At 40.3% G+C, this 21,894-nt stretch overlaps 1 protein-coding gene across 5 annotated transcripts; it reads left to right on the top strand.

Annotated features, from left to right (window-relative positions):
- The first annotated feature begins 464 nt into the window (after positions 1-464).
- Morf4l1 (mortality factor 4 like 1) lies at positions 465-20,737 on the top strand. Of its 5 annotated transcripts, none has more exons than XM_087188494.1 (13): positions 467-721; positions 6,403-6,449; positions 8,325-8,392; positions 11,217-11,330; positions 12,455-12,541; positions 13,195-13,275; positions 14,099-14,124; positions 14,589-14,677; positions 17,326-17,427; positions 18,775-18,863; positions 19,290-19,462; positions 19,712-19,796; positions 20,506-20,737. In XM_087188494.1, exons 1-13 carry the CDS (start codon positions 682-684, stop codon positions 20,588-20,590), a joined length of 1,086 nt encoding a protein of 361 aa, XP_087044620.1. In that variant the 5' UTR covers positions 467-681; the 3' UTR covers positions 20,591-20,737. The 5 variants fall into 5 exon arrangements, with proteins under 5 accessions (XP_004874862.1, XP_087044620.1, XP_087044619.1 ...); XM_087188493.1 differs by having other exon boundaries at positions 11,214-11,330; XM_087188492.1 differs by lacking the exon at positions 467-721 and adding an exon at positions 1,123-1,276 and having other exon boundaries at positions 11,214-11,330.
- The last annotated feature ends 1,157 nt before the right edge of the window (positions 20,738-21,894 follow it).

Below are 21,894 nucleotides of genomic sequence, written 5' to 3'. Positions count from 1 at the left end.
GGGTCGTGGGTTCGCGGCTCCCCGAAGCCCGCAGCTGAGCGCTTATTGTGCACGTGGGGCCGCGCACCTGGCCTTTCCCGCTCCTCGGTCGCCAGTGGTTTACCGCCTCACTCCCAACCCTGCCCTGTGACACACAAAATAAAATCTAGGCTCCATCTAGCGTGAGGGTCCCGAGGTCTGGGGACTGGGGTGGGGGATGGGGGACTAGGAGCCCGGATATGGGGGGGACGCGAGACCGGGGGTCCCCACGGGGGTACGGGTGAGGACGAGGGAGCTGCACGCCCGGGGTAAGGGGTGGATAAGGGGGCGAGGCCGGGTGGGGGATGGGGACGGGAAGGGAGAAAGCCTGAGGTAGGGACCGGGAAGGGACCAGAAGAGGAGGAGCCCGGGTGTGGGGGGGAAGGGACCGGGAGGACGCAGAGCTGGGGGGATGGGCAACAGGCGCCCCTCCCCCCGGTCCCGGCGTGCCTCGGGCGGCGCAGGCGCGTGCGCGGCGGGCGGTCGTTGGCTGGCGGCGGTTGCGCGGTTGCGGCGCTGTGAGGTCTTCGGGCGCTGGCAAATCGGGCCCAGGATGTAGAGCGGCTGTGCCGGACGGCGCGTCTGACGCGAGCTCGGGTGGGGTAGAGAGTAGGGGGCGGTAGTCGGGGGTGGTGGGAGAAGGAGGCGGCGAATCACTTATAAATGGCGCCCAAGCAGGACCCGAAGCCCAAGTTCCAGGAGGGTGAGTCGGTGCCCGGGCCCAGCCTTGGGGCTGGAGGTCCTGGACGGGGGCGGGCTGGGTGTGGGCTGGGTATGCGGCTCGGCTTTGTGCGAGAGGCCCGCGGAGGGAGCGGGGCGGCCCCAGGCCAAGCACTGTCCGGCCTCGGGGTCTTCCGCACTGCAGCAGGACAGGCACTGGCGGCGTAGCGAGCCTCGGCGCGTTTGTTATTGCCGTGGGAGGCGCGGAGGGAGACGCCTATTGTCGGGCGGTGACGCGTCTTGGCGCGGCAACAACGTGGCAGGGCTGTGGGCCCGGGCGCGGGGCGGCCGTTCCAAGCGGTCTCGGGTCTCCCAGCTCCCGGGTCGCCGCCGCGGGCGGAGTTCGCCGCGGACGCGGGTTGAGGACGCCTGGAGCCGCTGCGAGACGACCGCCGCAAGATGGCGGATCCGCCATGGTCGCCCACCTCCGTCCGTGCTTCGCGCACGCGCTCCTGGCCTGGTGGTGGTGGGGGACGGGGAGCCGCGCCCTGCTTGGTGGGGAACTGGAGCCCCCTAGCCGCACGCCTGCTCGGGAAAAGTAAATAAAGGCGGCTCCATTGGAGCCACGAAGCGTTTCCGTTTCTAAGCCTGTGGCCTTGACGTCATTTTTTTTCGTGCCGCCATTGTTTGCTTGAATTAGTATTTGCTTAACGGTGGTTTGAAAGTTAATTTTTAAAATTGGTTTTTGATCAGTAAGAGTTGGCTGAATATTAGAACCTGACTTTCAGTGGAGGACGCCCCTTTGAGTTCTTACAACACATCTATTTAGGAGGGCTTTTATCTCTTTTGTTTTGTTTTGTTTTTGGTACCGGGGATCGAACTCGGGTCCTTGCATTTGCGCTTGCACAGCAGGCAGCGAAACCACTGAGCCAAATCCCCAGCCCAGGAGGACTTTTATAGCATGCTAAAGTTTTTCATTGCTATGGATGTACTGTGCTAGTACAAATGCTATGTCCAATCTCATGGGTTTGAGGGATTTAAAAACTTTAATACATGTTAGAATAACTTAAAAGTCATGAATTCAAAATCTAGGTATTTTTTAACTTTATAGCAAATTTAAGGGGTGTTCAGGGTTATTTTTGTTGATGAATATTTCCTTTCTCCCACTTTTGAGACTAACTTTAACGGCTATGGATTCTTTGTTTTAATGTGTCTTAGAACCACTTTTGTTTTCTTTTTTTTTTTTTTGGTATCGCGGATCGAACTCAGGACCTTGAGCTTGTGAGGCAGGTGGCGGAATAGAACCAGTATTCTTAATCTGGACTCGGTGGATAAAGTTCAGAGGGTCTGTGAACTTGAATGAGGAAAAATTTTATCATCTAACATATTTAGTACTATTGTCACTGGTTTTTCTTTTTTTTTCCCTCCGATACCGGGATCGAACTCAGGACCTTGCGCTTGCAAGGCAGGGGCGGTGCCCCTGAGCTAAATCCCCGGCCAAGTACTATTGTCAGTGTAAAAATTTTCCCAACAGAAGTAGAAGTATTAGGGTATTTTTATATCTCGGTGTTATATGGAAAATACATTAAACTTTTAGAGTCCTTACTTAACTATTGTAGTTATTGGATCAGCAGCCAAATCCTATTTACTACTTCAGATAAGGAGCTCTCAGAATGTACAGAAAGTAATAAATTAGTTCTGATAACCGTTCCAACAGAGTTGTTTTTCTCTTTAATAGTTTTATTAAAACATCCTAAGAGGTTCATAAGCTTTGCCAGACTGTTAGGGCACAAAAACTTAATGTCAAGCCGGGCTGGCAGCGCATGCTGATAATTGCAGCCCTGAGGAGGCTGAAGCAAGAGGTTCACTGAGTTCGAGGTCAGCCGGGACTGCATAGTGAGACCCTATCTCAGAAACCCCAAAAACTAGAGGGCCACCAGAGTGCCTGTGCTGTTTATGGTTGTGCACTTGACAAGTAGGAACAAAGGTAGCCCTAGGCAAAGGTTGGAAAATGGATTAACTTTACTTTCTTTAAGGACCTTGCAGTTTACAAAGACCGGCGCTTCGACAGAGCTAAATCCTCGGCCCATTAATTTTACTTTCCACGTGTGTTTCTCTTTGGGTTTCAAAACAATATAGCCATCCTTTTTTTTTGGACTGAGGATCGAACTCAGGACCTTGTACTTTCGAGGCAGGCTCGGGGACCACTGAGCTAAATCCTAATCCCAATATAACCATCTTTTAAAAATTGTTTATAAGACATTTGGAGAATATCTCGAGAACTTCATATAGTGCCAATGGGGCTATCTTAAAACATTGTGGAAGCATTGTAATGATAAAAATAAGAATTACTGTACCAGAAAAATTTCCTTTCATGATTCCAGTATACGAAGCTTTTTTACTTCATGGTACAGTATATGTTCTGTGAGAAATCTTTTTTTTTTTTTTTTTTTTTTTGGTACCGGGGATCGAACTCGGGTCCTTGCCCTTGTGAGACAGGCGACAGAACCACTGGGCAAAATCCCCGGCCCTGTGAGAAATCTTTAAACATAGTGACTGCATTGGATTTGGGTCTTCCAATTGTAGTTTTGTTAAAGCAAAGAAGACTGTTGGGTATCTGGCATATTGTCAGGGGGAAGACATTTTTTGTCAGGAATTATGAGGTTAATGCTGTGACCTGAGTGATGTTCTAGTAAACATTGAAAGTATCGAGAGGATTAAGGGTAGAGGGAGGCATATGAAACTACTATCTGATGATGGTAGTTTGCAGTTTTCCCTGTTGCCAATCTTTTGAGTTTACTGACATGGAAAATAGCCATGTCAACCTGGCTCATACTTTACAGGTAGCTGTGTATTTTCAACAAAATATCAGGGCCGGGGATTTAGCTCAGTGGTTCTACTGCCTAGGTCACAAGTGCATGGTCCTGAGTTCAATCCCCGGCACCCCCTCCCAAAAGAAATATATATATATATATATATATCTCCAAATAATAGCAGTGAAATACCTAGACTGGAGGTCAAAAGGCCTCAGAGCAGTTGTTTTTGGCAGCTGCAGCCAAAAGAGGGGGAAAAAACAGGCCATTTTCAGAGTGCCTTGAAAATGTACTTAGAGAGGGAGAGTAGAAGACATAGACCTGATTTTTAGTGCTGCTGCTTATTAGCAGAAGAGTTTGTGGTGGTGGTGTTGTTGAGACTGGGTCTCCTGTTAGTTCAGGCTGGCCTTGAACTCACTACATAGCCAGGGCTGGCCTCAAATTCTTGGCAGTCCTCCGGCCTCAGCCTACCAAGTGCTTTTAAGTGGAACTGCAGAAATTTTTATAGACATCTTTTTGTTTTTGTTTTTGTTTTTTTTGGTACCGGGGATTGAACTCGGGTCCTTGCACTTTCGAGGCAGGAGGTGGAACCACTGAGCTAAATCCCCAGCCCTTTATAGACATCTTTGATTTTAAAGTAATTTACTGGGTTTTAGTCTGGGAAATTGTAACAATAGGTCTCCAGTGACACTTGAATGTAGGGAACAGGGAAAGAGAGGAGATGTTACTAGAACTGGAGTGAGCCCTAGTATTTGAGCTGCGACAGCACAAGGCGAATTAATTAATATATGTAGACAAATGAGGGTTAGAGAAGAAGCTGAGCTTTGGGCCTGATCTGTGCTGCTCTAGGCAGCAAAGACGCTTGCCACACCTTTATTCTGTACCTCCGGAGTAACTTGACTCTGGGAGTACAGCGATAATCCTAGAACAATGAGGAATTTATGCAGATGAAGAGGAATTTATGTTGATTAGGAATTTGTTGCCCCCCCCCCCCCAGGTTGTCTTCAGCTGATGTAATCCTGTCCTGGAGCATCATCGTGGGACCTTTGAGGTCTTAGCTGTGTGACCTGAGGCAAAAAATGGGGTTCTGTCTCGACCTGCCATAGCTGGCCTATAGGCCGGAAAACCAGGCCTAATCATAATTTTAATTGTGAAATGATTTTTTTTCCCCAAAATTATGCAGAATTGCTCCTGATACTTGAATATCTACAGTTTTCAAAACCATTCCAAAAGATTCTTGGTCAGATGTAGGAATCCTGTATAGGATAAAGTCCAGACAAGACATTACATTTATGATGTTGCTCTGTCTCTCAATTTCACTAACGCTTTCACATGTTTATTCTGTGCTCCAGCAGTGAACTTGTTAAATATTTGTCTGGTGGGTTCTCTGTTACATCCTTCCCTGGCTTTGTATAAATGTGTCCTCTGTCTGGATCATTCTTTGTGACCCTCCATATAGGTCATCAGTCATTCTCCGTACTTGAATATAAAATACAGGAAGTTATACAAACCTATTTGCTTACATTATCAGTGTCCTTTATTGTATGTGCTGCCGAAGCGAAAACTATCAGCGTCCTTTATTAACCTGACATTGTAGGGCACACAGACCAGATAAATAATGTGATACGAATATTTGGATTTTCTATGGAATAACTTTAGGTTGGAGGAATATTTTAAGTTATACTCAGTTTAATTTTGTAGCTATAGGAACTGGACCTGTTGGATAATTTTTTTTGCCTGGGGTTTGGTTTGTTGAAACTGTACTGAAAATAATGTAAGGTCTATTTCTATGACAATTACCCTAAGTATTACTGGGAATTGTTGGCCTGCTTTGTTGAGGAGAGATAGCTTGCAAGTCTCTGAGATTTTTATTTGGTCTTGCAAATCATAATGGTAGGCTCATCATAGAGTGTAATTTCCCAAAGGTTAGAATTCTTTGTCTATTTTGTTGAAGCAGGCCAGGTCCCAGAACACTTTTTTTTCTTTTGGTACCAGGGATCGAACTCTGGACCTTGCGCTTGGCAGCAGAACCCACTGAGCTAAATCCCTGGGCCCCAGAACACATTTTGAATGAGTGCAGAGAGGTTATTTAAAAGTCCAGCCATCTCTGATCTATATTGAAATTTTATTTTTTTTTATATTGAAATTTTAATTGGTAAAATATTTTACTCACTAAAAAGGTTAGAAGAGAGATATGTGTGGAGGGTAAGTTTCTAAATGCAGAAAAACATGAGGAATGGCATTTAAAATGGTATTTCTGGGCCGGGGATTTAGCTGAAGTGGTTCTGCTGCCTGCTTTGCAAGTGCAAGGTCCTGCATTTGGTCCCCGGTACCAAAAAAAAAAAAAAAAGGTATTTCTAAGCCGGGTGTGTAGGTACACCCCTGTCTCTGTAGATTGAGGCAGGAGAATAACAAGTCCAAGGCCAGCCTGGGCAGTTTAGCTAGACTGTGAACCCTGGGTTCAATTCCCAGTACTAGAAAAAAATTTTTTATTGGGCCTGGGATTGAGCTCAGTGGTGCTGGCGCCTGCCTGGCAAGCAAAAGGGTCCTGAGTTTGATCCCTGGTAGGGGTTGCGGGGTGGGGGGGTGGGGGGGTGGGGGGGATTTGTTTCCAGCTTATATGGGTAGAAACAACAGGTCACCTTTACCAGTAGTAACTACAGTAGGTTTTATTGGCACATGATAGGTGCTTTGATGATTTACACAATCTAATAAATTGGTTATTATTCTTTACACTAGATACTGAATGGTTGTTGGTAGGGTATGGTGAAATTGAGAAGTGTTGCTCCATCTATTGCCTTATCTATTTTTCCAGTTTGCTGGGAATAACAATGCAAATGTGGTTTTTCTCAGATGTGAATCTTTTATTATAGAGAAGCATTATAACTAACTGTGTACTTTTCTTTCACAGGTGAACGAGTACTGTGCTTTCATGGGCCTCTTCTTTATGAAGCAAAGGTATGAAATCTTTGGAGAAGTTGGCCATGACTATTGGTTAAATCTGACTCTTTTTTTTTGGTACCCGGGATCGAACTCGGGTCCTTGCACCTGGGCAAAACCACTGAGCTAAATAAATCCCCCGCGCAAATCTGACTTTTAATAACAAGTTTCAGTGTCTTTGTTGGGTTTGTTAAGAAAGTTACCTTTTATTATAAGCTTATAAGTTTTTAGACTTCTTGTTTTGGGCTTTTTACTGCTTGTTTAATGGCTCAAATAAGTTAAAATGTTGCTACTCTTCTTTTTTAACTGACTTTTTAAGACCCATTTGTTGGAAGTAGCATGTAAGGGAAGTGATAGGTGAAGGTTGGTGGGATCTTGGGAACAAGTAGTATTTTGTAGTTGATAACTTGTGAAAAAAATTCCAGAATTATTTTTATGCAGGTATTATATATGGAGTGAACATTTATAGTTAACTTTGTTGATTTGACTGGGAAAGTTTGAATCCTGGGGAATAGGGCTCTCTTTCCTCTGCATCATTGTGTGGTGTGGTTATAAAAACTGCATTTAGGCTAAGATAAACAGGATAACACATTTAATCAGGAAATTTTTGTGGTGCTCAGGATTCAATTTTGGGCCTCACACAGGCTTTTGATAACTTTCAGCACAGACTTTTGGGGGATGGTATCCTAGCGGTTGAATCCAGGACCTTGCATATGCTAAACATGCTCTCTACCACTGACCTACATCCCCAGGCCAGGACAAATGTATTTTAAGACTTGACCATACATACATTTACAGTTTTGGAAATTGAGCACAAGGGCTGTGGTGTATGTAGTAGCTCAGTGGGTAGAGCACTTGCTTGACATACTTAAGGCCCTGGGTTCATTCCCCAGCATCCCCCAAGCCCCTACCAAAAAAACCCACATTACAAAATACAAAGCACTATAATGTTCAGAGGCAATTTCTGCATAAATTCCTGGTGAATACTTTGTGTGTCTTTGAAAATAGTCTTAGCATAATTGTGAAGTGTCAAAGTTCTGAGTAAAAAACTTTTTACTACTTATTACTTGTGTTTTGAATACATAGATATGTGTTATAATTGCTAAATTATGAGTCGTGTTGCTCATTTGTATTCTTTTTGTTGTATGAACTTTGGCAGACTGTTCTAAACTCTGGTTTTTCTCCTGGTACAAAACACTGGTGAACAAAGTTTTAGATGACTGAGATAGTTTAAACTATCGTGGTTCTTTGGGTTTGCCTCCAGTGAATATTTTTTAAAACTACAAGTCATCACTTGTAGTTAATGATTTTCCTCTAATAATTAGTTTTGATATGTTTGGCTGCCATTTTGTTTGGTTGCTTTCAGTAGTGGGGTTGGAAGCCAGGGACTTCTGTATCCTGGTGGTAGGCCAGTGCTTTACCATTGAGCTAAACTTCCAACCCTTGTTTTGGGTGCTTTTAAAAAAATTTTTTTAAGTTGATTCTGAAACAAATCAGCGTGTTACCTTTGAACAGCTAATAAAATTGTTCTTGGAATAAACTAGCTCCTGGCTAGAGTTTGTAAAAGCATAATTATGCATACCTTTTATTAGCTGCCCTTGGTGAACTTGTCTATCCCAATAAAGTTTAGGGGTGATCATTTATGACCCTTTATGCTAGGGTTCTCAGCTTTGTTGAGCCGTCTCTAACTTATGGTTCTGTGCTCTTAAAGTTTAGTATTTTATAGTCACTTAGAGTCACCTTTTTTTGTTGGTTAAAAAGAGTTGCTGTAGAGTGAGTCTTTGAGAAATTGGATACTTTTAATTTTTTTTTTGAATACTTTAAAATCATCTGGGTGGGGTGTCTGTCTCTTGAAAATTTATTTCTAAGTGAATTTTTTCTTTTTTATTGCAGTGTGTAAAGGTTGCCATAAAGGACAAACAAGTAAAATACTTTATACATTACAGTGGTTGGAATAAAAAGTGAGTATTAGACTTTTAAAAGCAATTTGTGTATAGTCTTAACGTAACATAGTATAAAAGTGAGGATGAGCCCCTTGTAGCATAATGAAACTGTTAGAAATTGGAGTACTCAGCCATATCTGTTTGTTTACTTATTTGATAGGATCTCCCCAGATAGTCCAGGCTGGCCTCAGACCCATGGTGGTCCTCCTGCCTCAGCCTCCTGGGTTCTGGGATTATAGGCGTGTGCCATCACATCTGGCTCAGCCGTTTTATTTTAAATGGACTTGATTTTTTGGGGAGTATTTCTTGAGTTCCAGGGTGGTGTTAAATAATTAACCAATCCTATTGAATGATGAATGCCAGGTTGTCACATTTTTATGGTTTTATTGCATTTTAAGATAGACTGAAGTTTTTGGCCTGTGTTATTTTAAAGGCATTAATACTCAAAACTAGTTGGGTTTTTCTGCATAAAGATTTTTCCTTTTTTTGGTACTGGGGATCAAACTCAGGTCCTTGCGCTTGTGCAGCAGGCCACGAAACCACTGAGCTAAATCCCCGGCCCATACATAAAGGTTTTTCTACAAAAGGAAAAAGTGTAAAAATTGTCTGAATTTGGCTGGGTGTGATATGTTAATGATAGAATTTACTAACTTTCTTAAGTTTGGAAACAGTGCTGACAGTGTTTTCATGGTTTGTTTTTGTTTAATGATGTTTTGTCCTTCAGAGATAGCATTGTCAGTAAATACTTCTGGGAGTTGTAGTAACTTAGTGCTTTGTGTCACCTGATAGGACTTCAGTACCTGGTTTACCATGGGAGCGTGCCATCTGTGATTTGATGAGTACTCTGTTGCTATGGAAGGACAGTTTTTCCTGTTAAGTCTATTGGCCCTGTGACTTTGGTTCTGTTTTATATAGTCCCCCTGTGCAGGTGACCAACCCAATTAATTTTATTAGGGAATTTTTTTATAGGTCAAATGCTTTAAGCTAAGGACTATCAGACCTATTATTTTTCTTTGATTAGTATAGTTGTGAAAGAGTGGAAATTAAGGGCCCGGGATTTAGCTCAGTGGTTTTGCCACCTGCTGTGCAAGCACAAGGACCCAAGTTCGATCCCCAGTACCAAAAAAAAAAAAGTGGAAATTAAAATATATAAAAGCACATGAGTAACTTGGGAATTAAAATATTTCTAATGATAAGTAGGTATTATCAGTACCTCAAAGTGACCCCATAGTTTTGTATTTTAAATATTGAGAAATTGGGGGACTAATTGGAGAAAGTGGTCTTTCAGTGTTTCTGTAAGCAGTCATTTGAAATTCTGGTATCTAGGAAACAGGAAAATTTGTCATGTGCTCCTAGTGTATCATAAAAAATGAAATGTTGGGGGCCGGGGATTTAACTCAGTGGTTAGACCGTCTGCCTTGGAAGTGCAAGGACCCGAGTTTGATCCCTGGTACCAAAAAAAGGAAAGAAAAGAAAAGAAATGTTAAAACTGCACTTTCAGTATTTAATAATTATCAGGCTTATATTTCTGATAGCCAGGTAATAGTGTCACATTTATGCATAATGAGTGGGAAAGTTAAAGTCTATACAGAGTATTAAAGAAGAAAAACCATTCCACAGATGTAGGCCTACTGTCTCCCACCTCTTATACACTTTGAAGGAATCATTTTAGAATTTCAGCTTAAAAGCTGTAAATACAGCTTGTGGTGGACTTTCATGTATAGTAAATATTTTGTGTAAAATTATATGTGTTGCCCAAGGACTGGATTTCAAGTGGCTTTTGCATCTTGTGAAAATACTGAATGCTTACATTTTCTGGCTTCAATAAAATAACATTTCCCCCTTTGATGTCCAGTAACAGAAAGAAATGGTAGGTTTGTAAAAAGTTGATCTTACCTTTAGGAAGTATTTAGAGAAACCTTAAGTAGACCCATTTTGAAAGGGGGAAGCGTTAGTTAGGTGCCCAGCAAATGTGTTGTATTTTTATTCAGTGATGCTGTTTACGTTGTGTCCATGGGTTGTGACTTTGGGATTTAAGTCTCAAGATACCTTGAGAAAATTCTGTAATTCTTTTGTGCTTCACCTACATGAAGCCCTTTGGCTTTCTGTTGTTACCCTTAGTTATTCTTCAGAGCACAGGATGGGGTCCATTCCATTTTCCTTTGATTTACCAAGGATTTTTAGCTCTCTACATATAAAGGAAACTTGCTTTGATTTGGTTTTTATATGAAGGTGCTTATTTAAATGTATTATATCAAAAAAGGAAGGGATTTGTAAAGTTTTAAAATGGAACCTCACAACAATTAAAAATTAGCTCCCTTTGATTTAGAGAGAATTTGAAGAAACAGATACATAAAGTTTTAAATAACTCGCTATGATAGTGCTTTGTAGGATATGATTTTTTAAAACCATATTGCAAACTCGGGATTTAGCTCAGTGGCACTGTGCCTGTCTCGAAACCGCAAGGGTCCTGAGTTCAATCCCCGGTACCAAAAAGAAACCATACAGCAAAACTCTGATCCCAAATTGGATTTTTTTAAACTTTAGTTAGCATATGTATTTTTATATTTTTCAGAAGCACAGTAGATACTAGATATTTTTAAATTTTCAAAAACCTTACTGGAATTTGTTTTCTTTTCTTTTGGTACCAGGGATCGAACTCAGGTCCTTGTGCTTGCGAGGCAGGCGGCAGAAACACTGTACTAAATCTCTGGTCCCCTTATTGGAATTTATTGGCATAGACATTAACTATTCCATTTGTGAGTGAATCTTAATAAAGCTTAAGCTAAATTCTGCACCTAGTTACTGAGATTACTTTGTACTATGCTGTCTGTATCAGAAGTGCTGTGAGGCCCAGGCGCTCTGAAAACACTTTGAAGACACATGAGGATATTGTAGCCCTTTTTCCTGTTCCTGAAGGAGCTCCCTCAGTACACCACCCCCTCCTGACCTCTAGGTAAATGCATGTTTTAAAGTTTTCTCTAGGAAATCATGTTGAGATTGTTTTTTTTTTTTTCCCTCCCCTTTTGACTATTCTAATAAGAGGTCAGAGGCTGGAAACCATTAAACAAAAGCTAGTACCTTGAGAGTACACCCAGTTGTGTCACTAAAGGAGCTCCATCAGCAGGAGAAAAGACTTAAAAGATCAGCATTCCCTAAGAAATACCTTCTTTTGTTTTTCTCTTTGGAGGGAAAACACACCAAGAGAAAAAAATCTTGCTTTGGAGGAACTTTGTGACTACCAAAATGCCTTACCAACATTTTAAGAGCAGTTCTACCTTTTAATGTTCACAAAGCCTTCTGGTAGCCTTGTAAGTTAGTGTATCCATTTATGAAAGGATAAAAGTAAAGAAAGGTATACTGTAGTTTGAATATCCATTGAGATACTTTAATGTACATACTTAGCCGAGTCATCTAGATGGTAAGTATGGCAGAGTTGTTAATGTATTCCTGGCATATACCTTGAATGTTTTTATGTGTCTCCGGGATTCTCAAGTGTTTTTACATTTAATTGCATAACAGCCCTATGTGGTAGGTGTATATGGTGATGAAAATAAGGCAGAGAGCTATGTTAACTGCTGTTACATATAGCTGATTAGTCAGTTGGTTTTAGTTTTTATGATTCAGTTTATTATGGTCCCCTATGCTTGCTCTTTGGCAATTTAACATTTAAGATAGTATTTTCATTCTGTAAGGCAAATTACTTTAAGCAGAGATGGCGAACCTTTTAGTGCTTTCAGCGACAGAACAGACCCTGCAGCGCATGTGCCATACATAGCTTCACCACCACTGACTTAAAGTCTCAGTTTCTAAGTGTCATGTTCTTAGGACATTTCTAAAAATGATTTGAATAATCTGGCCTTTGGATTTGGAATGTTGCTTCTTTGAGTATAAAATTTTCTTTTACAGAACAGACTCATTAGATTTTTGTCATTGAGAATGGATTTATAGCATTAGTTCATCAAATGATTTCAGAGAAATCCAAAGTTTTGCCTCTTCAATCTCTAAAAATTAATTGGAGTATAGAGTGTGAATTGTAACGAAAATACTTTTGAATGATATTTTAACTCTTCTTTTTAGTTGGGACGAATGGGTTCCAGAAAGCAGAGTACTCAAATATGTGGACACCAATCTACAGAAACAGCGAGAACTTCAAAAAGCCAATCAGTAAGTTTGTTTTGAGAAACTAATGTTAAGGAGAAAGGACTATAAAGTAGATTTTGAACATGGAATGGACAATTGTAATCTTGTTGGGTGGCTGTCTGCCACTTCTTTTTTTTTTTTTTTCGTACTGGGAATCGAACCCTTGACCTTCCACTTGCGAGGCAGGCGCCAGAACCACTGAGCTAAATCCCCGGCCCCAAGGGTGGCTGTCTGCCTGTAAAATGATTTCCCCCTTTTTTTGGTACCAGGGATCGAACTTGGAACCTTGTGCTTGTGAGGCAGGCAGCGGCACCACTGAGCTAAATCCCTGGCCCTGTTATGGTCACTTTTTACCAACTTTAAGTTTGGTGGCTCCAGAGCAGTGATGGTGAACCTTTTAGAGCTTTCAGTGACAAACAGCCCACTGCTGCATGTGTGTGGTGGGTTCGCCAACAGTGCTCTAGAACAACCAAATTTTAGGGCTTTTCCTCTTGGGGTGTGTGTGTGGTGAATGTATTGATTATCTCTCTGTCCAACATGTATAAAACTGTACCAGAAAGTGTATGTGCTTGGGAACCTCAGTTTCAATACAAATTCCAAGAGGAATCAAGTTAACAGAACCTTATTTTTCCTCGTAAGTGGTTATTTTATGATGATTTGACAACTTACTTTTGAAGGGAGCAGTATGCAGAGGGAAAGATGAGAGGGGCTGCTCCAGGAAAGAAGACATCTGGTCTGCAACAGAAAAATGTTGAAGTGTAAGACGCTCTGTTCTTGCTTTAATTTTGCATACTGTTTTATAAGTGTAATCTTCAAAGTTCGTTTGTTAGACTTAGGGAAGTTTGGAACATTGTTGGAACTTCAGTGCCATTGAGACTATTCCTCACATACCAAGTTGTTAAGGTCATTGAAAATACATACACATTTTTTGATTTTTCCATAACATAACATGTAGCTCGCTCCCCTTACTGTAGTAAAGTATTCATGACATAAAATGCACTATTGAAACTGTATGTCATGTGAGAGTTCATTCTTTTTTTAGGTTTTTTTTTGTCATTTAAGTGGAATCTTGACAGTATATTTTGTTGGCATGTATAAGTAAACTTCATGGTTTAATCTGACTCAAATACAGTCTCAAAAATAATGTTTTGGGAAGCAAATTTAATTACTTTGTTTGGTGGTTTTTTTTTTTTTTTCGTTTTTTTTTGGTACCGGGAATCAAACATGGGACCTTGCGCTTGCAAGGCAGGTGCTGGAACCACCGAGCTAAATCCCCGGCCCAGCAAATTTAATTATTGGGATAAATACAGCCTTTGAAATATTTTTGGTAGACACAGTATAATAACTGTATACTTTTCATATACAGTAATAATGTGAAAGAAGACTATCTTGTAGTGTTCTTGGTTTATTTTATTATTTGGAAGGAGATGATGATTTAACCACCAGTAAAAATCCATGTCTGAGTAGAAAACCATATTTATTACCTCATCTTACTCATGAAGGCAGTATTTCTTTGTGGACTTAACCCTGATGAAAGGGAATTGAAACACAGTTTTATAATATATTTTTCTCTCCTTTTAGGAAAACAAAAAAGAACAAACAAAAAAGTAAGAATATTTCTTTAAATTAATTTATTTTATCTTTATAATATTTATTTTTTGAATTCACTAAAAGCTGTGATATTATGAAAAAAAGCTTACATTTCTTGGTCTTAAATGTGAGCTATAGCAGTGTTACAGATAGAAATGTACATTATGGCTAAGCTCGATGCTCTTTTTACAAAACGTGGAGAAATTAGCAAGCATTTAGTTATTTTCATCTGCTTTAACCTTAATGGCTCTCCCTCAGAAAATAGCATTTTTAATAAATGAAAGATAGTGGTAGTATTAATTAAATGTTGCATGTTAGGTAGAGCTTTTCATAAAAGTTTTATTTTTGGTAAGAATGATTCTCTAACTTAGACTCAAGTCATAGCTGCGTAATGGAGAAATGATGAAGAAAGGATGTGTCATGATGGTGTTTTCCATAGATACTTTTTAAATTAGCTAACCAGTACCACACCATGTTGTAGCCCCTGGTAATGGAGATGGTGGCAGTACCAGTGAGACACCTCAGCCTCCTCGGAAGAAGAGGGCCCGGGTAGATCCTACTGTTGAAAATGTGAGTTTTCTTAAGTTTGTGAGTAGTCTATTAGAATTCTTAGTCTTACTTGTGTTATATTACATTCGCAACAAAAAGTAATCATAGAACTTGGGTTCTCAAAAATACTGTTCGCATGGTTAACTACTGACCACTCCACCCATGGGTAAAGGATGTATTTATGTCTATTATCACCCTCCCCCTAACTGGGGTTTGAACCTAGGGCTTTTGCACTGAAGTATATTCCTAGCCCTGTTTTGTTTTGTTTTGTTTTGTTTTATTTTATTGGTATTGGGAACTGAACTCAGGGCCTCACGCTTGCCAGGCAAGCTCTGTGCCACTGAGCCACATTCCTGGCCCCCAGCCCTTTTGTTTTGAGACAGGGTTTTAATAAGTTGCCCAGACGGCTTCAATTTGTAATCTTCCTGCCTCAGCCTGAGTACTGAGTTTATAGGTGGTAATTTTTTTTTCTTTTTTTGCGGGGGAGGTACTGGGGATCAAACTCAGAACCTTGTATTTTCGAGGTAGGCGGTGGCGCCACTGAGCTAAATCCTCGACTATAGGTGGTAATTTTTTTTTTGTACCAGGGATCGAACTCCTTGGGTCCTTGCTGCCTGCACAGCTAAATCCCCGGCCCCAATAGGTGGTAATTTTTATAACAAAGTCTAAAACGAAACAAAATTTGTATACAATAAATATGTCTTCAGTATGGCGATTTGTAGGGGGACAAATAGAGGAAGAGATTAGAAGCAAGGCTGGAAGACAAAAGATTATGCAAACTTTGGGAAACTGGTGACGGCAGGGAAAGAGAAGGAAGAAATAAAAACAAACAACAAAATACAGTGTTTACACTTATATAAAAACAGGAACACTGTGTTTTCCTGGCAAGCACAAGGTCCTGAGTTCGATTCCCAGTACCAAAAAAAAAAGAAAAATGTCTATTTCAAGGTGTGTCTCTGGTGCCACTGGTAGACAAGTAGGGCACACAGACCCCCAGATCTATGTTGATTAATCCCAGCAAGCCAGCCCTAGAGTTATGGCTGGGTAGTAGATAATCCTAGCAGCCTGCACCTTTAGTTGTGAAACTCAGGCTGGTTTCTGGCTGTGAGGCTGGAATCCAGTTTGTTCAGCCTGTAACACTGTGCCTCCTGCTGGCTTGAACTTGCCTCTTTGCTCTCCTGCCAACTTGAACTCAGTTCTGCCTTACCTTGATGAAGCCACCCTGCAGCTGCTCTCAGTTCCAAGCTTAGTTAGCCCCTCTCCAAGATGGCAATCAGCCAGTTGTCCTCTGCTGGGGGACCCAAATAACTCACCAGCCACTGCAGTCTACTGGTGCATCTCTCCCTGGAGCCCTCTGGGGTCACCAGTAGTCACTGTGTGTCTGCAGGTTTGAGCATCCCTTATCGTGAAGTGAGTCAGGGCTCAGAAATAAAGCACTACTTGCCAGCTCCTCCTCCTTTGTTGAAGTCTCTCCTTGTTCTCTGTGGGCCTCAGCTCTCATTTCAGATCCTTGCTAGGTCCTAGGGATCCACCTCCCTCTTTCCTGTCTTCCTCATGTTGCTATATTCCAGCGTCTGGACAATAAATCTCGGGGAGAGGGTGTTTCTCTGTTGTTCACTACTCTGCCATCTTCCAGGAAGTCCCACAGGTGGTAATTCTTATTTTATCTATAGCTGTGGAATTAAACTACCCCATACTCAGGAGGTGTATGAACTCTGTGTTTACATACCGGATTAAATATTTTTTTTTAAGCTGGGTGGTGGCCCATGCCTGGAATCCCAGCATTTTGGAAGCTGAGGCAGGAGGATCACTGAGAGTTCAAGGCCAGCCTGAACTACATAGGGAGACTCTGTCTCAACCAAAAGAGAAAAAAAAGTACGAAAAACCAAGATTAAGTACTTTTTTGGTGTTAGACTGGGTGTACTTATTAGATCATGTTAAATGGTTCATTAAATTCCAACATGGGTTAATCTTATAAAAATACCATGAAACTGTCAATTCCACATCTGTTGTGTATTTGGATACGCTACAGAATTCTTGGTTAGGTAAGTGTGAATTTATTATAGTTATAATTTCCACAGTTACTGAATTTGAGGGTTGTAATTGACTAGCTTACATTTCTGAAGTTTTGGTATGTTCCAGAAGATAGGGAATTTGGGGCAGGTTTGAAGAGTTGTTTAGAAATCAGTATTTTTAGGGTGGGGATATATGTTAGGGTCAGATCCAGGGCCTCACACATGCTAGGCAAGCACTATGACACTGAGCTATATCTCCACTATCCTAGAAATCAATACATTTAATTACTTCTATGAATTTTTTAAAAAAGTACTGATGTTTGGGATAATTATTTAGATAGCAACAGTGAACATGAAACTGCTAAATTAATATGTGTTAAGTCCAGATGTTCCATTTCCATTAGAAGGGGGAATTCACTTAAGAATTTTTACCTTCATATGAAATTAACTGTATGATTTGTATACTTACGATTTTTAAATGACAGTCCCAGCTGCATAGATTTGTATCAGGAGTAACCTTATACCTAGTGTCTCTAAAGGTATAAAAAAATCACCCCTCTGTTCTAGAGTTTCTATTTAGGCAAGGAAAGATTGGATTTTTTTTTTGTTTTTTGAAGTGTTGGTTAAACATTTTTAATTCCTTTTTCTATTTAGGAAGAAACATTTATGAACAGAGTTGAAGTTAAAGTAAAGATCCCTGAAGAGCTAAAACCGTGGCTTGTTGATGACTGGGACTTAATTACCAGACAGAAACAGGTAACTTGGACAGATTGTAAGCTATATGATAGGTTTTTGTAGTAAAAAGAAAAAAGTTGAAAATTTAAGGTATGGCTGAGGATTTTTTTTTTTTTTGGTACCCGGGATCAAACTCGGGACTTGTGCTTGCAAGGCAGGCAGCAGAACCACTGAGCTAAATCCCCAGCCCGGCTGATAAATATTTTAATTCAAGAGTCTTAACAGTTACTACCAGATAGAATAACTTGGAGAAGAATAAAATAGTGCATATATAAATTTCATAAGTTTAGGGTGATTTTTATAAAAATTGGGAAATAACCCATTTTCATAGCTTATGACAGGAACTTACCAGGGAAATTGATAAAAGTGCAACATCTGCACACATCCCAGCTAATGGAATATAACAGAATGTATAGCATCACAAGCAGAAGAATCTAAAGTCTTAGGTTTATGTTTATTTTTATTTATTTATTTATTTATTTTTTGGTACCGGGGATCAAACTCGGATCCTTGTGCTTGTGAGGCAGCCGATGGAACCACTGAGCTAAATCCCTGGCCCTTAGGTTTATTTATTAGTTTAGAGAAGTGGAGATATTTGATAGAGGGACATGTTCAACATCAGAGGAGTTAAATCACCTGCATCCAGCATGAGGAACCCTAGGACAAATGAACCAACCAGTTTCTTTTAAACAGACAAATGAAAAGGTGGGGCTGGGGATATAAGGGGTAAGAATAGTGATTGCTTGAGGATTATGAGACTCAGGGAACATTTCAGTTGTATGTAATAAGTGGGCATAGTTTGACTCTTGATTTGAATTCTTTGAGGGATTATCCATTTACACTGAGCTACCAGCATTCAAGCTGTGGTTTTACCATGTAGTATCTGTGAGTGCAGATTATAGTTTCTCGGCCTTTTTGTGCTTTAGTTTCCACTTTTAGTAGAATAGTAGTTCCTGTCTTATAGTAGTGATGTGAGGATGAAAAGAGGTTTTATTTCTGTTAATGCTTCAGACTGGGACTGGCACATAAATGCTTTTAATAAGTAAGGACTTGATAATCAGGTGCAGTATATGCTGTTAGTGCAGTGGTGACGAACCTTTGACACGAGTGCCGCAACACAGGCTGTTATCATTGAAAGCTATGAGGTTCACCGACGCTACTATAGTGTATGTGTGTTGATAGATTGCCAGCTGTTAGAGCAGTCCACTGTGGTAGCCACTAGCCATGATGTTCATGTTTCACATACAAAATTGTGTCTTTTCCAACTTTCTAATACTGATAGGTGATCTTTTATTGCAGAAAAGGTTACCCAGTGTTATTTTTCTTTTAAAAATGCAGTGTTTGTAGTCAAATGTTTTGTTTTCATAGCTCTTTTACCTTCCTGCCAAGAAGAATGTGGATTCCATTCTAGAGGACTATGCAAATTATAAGAAATCTCGAGGAAATACGGATAATAAGTAAGAATATACATACCACTTTTGAGTATATCCAAAAAACTTGTACTTTGAAATATTAAAATATTAGCAAAATAGGATTTTTTTTTTTTTTTTTTGGTACCGGGCATCGAACTTGGGACTTCCCGCTTGCAAGGCAGGCGGGGGAACCACTGAGCTAAATCCCCGGCCCTGGATTGTTTTTGTTTTATTTGGCAGTAATGGAGATTGAGCTTGTGGGGATATCATGCATGCTGGGCAAGCACCTAACACTGAGCTACACCTTCACCCCATTTATGTGTTTGAGACAGGGTCTCAATAAGTTGCTCATGATGGCCTTGAACTTGGAATAGCAGTAATTAATTGTAACTAGCTTGCCTCTTAATTTCTTAGCCTCATGTCTGCATTCTCCTGGCTCTTCTAAAGTGATTGTTTCTGTTCGTTTATCAGGGAGTATGCTGTTAATGAGGTTGTAGCAGGGATAAAAGAATACTTCAATGTGATGCTGGGCACTCAGCTCCTCTACAAATTTGAGAGACCACAGTACGCTGAGATTCTTGCCGATCACCCTGATGCACCCATGTCGCAGGTGTACGGAGCACCACATCTACTGAGATTATTTGGTAATACACCATTTAGAAAACATGATTTTGCTTTTCTTTTTGAGCCTTTGATAATTTGACTTTTTTTGTCTTCCCTAAATACAAGAAATGAAATAACATTCCAGAGCATGACTCCATTCTAGCTTGAACTTTCTAGCTTTTAAAATCATGTAATTTAAACAAATTGATGGCTGCATCTACTCATGTAATTAAACTACATGGTTTTATAGTGCTGCCTTTAACTTCAGATAAATTCTTTCGTTTAAATAGTACGAATTGGAGCTATGTTGGCCTACACACCTCTGGATGAGAAGAGCCTTGCTTTATTACTGAATTATCTTCATGATTTCCTCAAGTAAGTCTGATTGGAATTATAAATGTGAATTGGTATGGTATACTGAAAATTTGTTATAGGACAGATCGACACTACTTAATAAAATAATTGGTACTGATATAGATGGCTAATGGAACAATATTCAAATACAGGAATTTACAAGAGTCAGCATATAGGTACAATAAAGGGAAAATGATGGAGTACAGAAATATAAAAACTTTAGATAAAAGGTATAGTAATGAATGTATTTATAGTTTTGTACTGTTGCATAAATGTTAAAGGGCTGGCATCTTAATACAGAGGTTTGTTTTTTGTTTTTTTAAGACAGAGTCTTGCTATGTAATTCACCCTGGCCTTGAACTCACTGTGTAGACCAGGCTGACCTCAAACTTTGCAGAAATCCTCCTGCCTCAGCCTCCCCAGGTGCTGGGATCACAGGTGTACGTCACCACACCCAGCTTAATACAGAGCTCTTAATACTTAGTAAGATGAACAAACCAGTGAAATGGGGACATGTGAGATGTATAGAAATGGGCAGTGCAAAGGAACATTAAAAATGTATCCAACAGTATATTGAATATATATTTTCAATAAATAAGTATCTCTAGACTGCCTGAGACTGAAGAAAAGGGGAGAAGGGCAGTCTTGGTTTCTACATCTTGTTAGAAAACATTTTTTATTATGGTGAAGAAGCTTTAAATGTTTGTAATCAATAACATTTTATTTTTAGGTATCTGGCGAAGAATTCAGCAACTTTGTTTAGTGCCAGTGATTATGAAGTGGCCCCTCCTGAGTACCATCGGAAAGCAGTGTGAGGCGCTCTTACTCGTGTTTGGATCTCTGTCAACATGTTTTGTTCCTAGTCCTTCTCTTGTACAAATGATGTACTTTGAAGATGTTAGTGTACAACAGAGTTGATGTTTGTTTTGATTTTAAACAGAAAATAAAAGGGGTTGCAGCTCCTTTTTTCTTTTTTCTTTTCATTTCAAAGTTGCTACCAGTGTATTCGATGATGGACAACAAAGAGACATGGTGTAGTGTTTTATTGCCTAGTTGACAAAGCTGCTTTTGAATGCTGGTGGTTCTATTCCTTTGACACTACGCACTTTTATAATACGTGTTAATGCTATATGACAAAATGCTCTGATTCCTAGTGCCAAAGGTCCAATTCAGTGTATATAACTGAACACACTCATCCATTTGTGCTTTTTTTTTTTAAACGGTGCTTAAAGAGCCCATCCTTTGCAAGTCATTCATGTTGTTCCTTAGGCATTTTCTCTTTGCTCAAATTGTTGAAGAATGGTGAATTGTTTCATGGTTTTTGTATTTGTCTCTAATGCACGTTTTAACATGATAGACGCAATGCATTGTGTAGCTACAGTTTTCTGGAAAGGTCAATCTTTTAGGAATTGTTTTTCAGATCTTCAATAAATTTTTTCTTTAAATTTCAAAGAGCAGTGTGCTTGTGTGGATGTTACAAAAATTATGTATGTATGTTGTATCTTTTATTAGACACCGAATATTCAGATGGGTGTTTGACTTTCTGGTGGGTTTTGTTTTTTTTTTGATACTGGGGATTGAACTCAGGACCTTGCGCTTGTGAGGCAAGCAGTGGCACCACTGAACTAAATCCCTGGCCCCTGATTTTTTATGGAATGAGAAGTTTAGCTTTGGTACCTAGCTCTAACCCACAGCAGCTTCAGAGGTTTGCGGTCTTGAGTACCTAGCTAACATGATGGTCTCTACTTTCCCCAAACTGTTAATAAGTTTGAACATTAAGGGCAGTTTTACCTGTGTGACAAGTTGCTTTCTGTATTTAAAGTATTTACTTTAGAAATGGCTATAAATAGCTATATACAGCAAATATTTGTAAACATTCCTCCCCTTTACAGATTCTGATTGTCTGGTTTTTTGGGGGTTGGTGGTGGGGGAACCAGGGATTGAACTCAGGACCTTGCGCTTGCAAGGCAGATGCCGGAACCACTGAGCTAAATCCCTGGCCCCCCTTTACAGATTCTGAAGTGGTTTGGATAAAGGTAGAGCTAACAATTACAATACAAAGCTTGAGAATGATGAATTCAGATGGCCAGAGCTGTAGCAGTACAAGGGAGGAAAGGGA

Source organism: Heterocephalus glaber, unplaced genomic scaffold, assembly GCF_053883595.1.
Source record: "Heterocephalus glaber isolate CG9 unplaced genomic scaffold, H.glaber_assembly_v1.0 deba00001531, whole genome shotgun sequence".
Lineage (NCBI taxonomy): Eukaryota > Metazoa > Chordata > Mammalia > Rodentia > Bathyergidae > Heterocephalus > Heterocephalus glaber.
Note: the sequence above shows the minus strand (reverse complement) of the source record. Positions and strands in the feature narration are given on the sequence as shown.

What these genes read in the sequence shown, in the direction of transcription:
- Morf4l1 (XM_087188492.1), top strand. Translation starts at nt 1,138, where the DNA reads ATGGCGGATCCGCCATGGTCGCCCACCTCCGTCCGTGCTTCGCGCACG. An exon ending in CGCACGCCTGCTCGGGAAAA is followed by an intron (nt 1,277 to 6,402) that starts GTAAATAAAGGC and finishes TTTCTTTCACAG; the next exon opens with GTGAACGAGTACTGTGCTTT. An exon ending in ACATCTACTGAGATTATTTG is followed by an intron (nt 19,463 to 19,711) that starts GTAATACACCAT and finishes TCGTTTAAATAG; the next exon opens with TACGAATTGGAGCTATGTTG.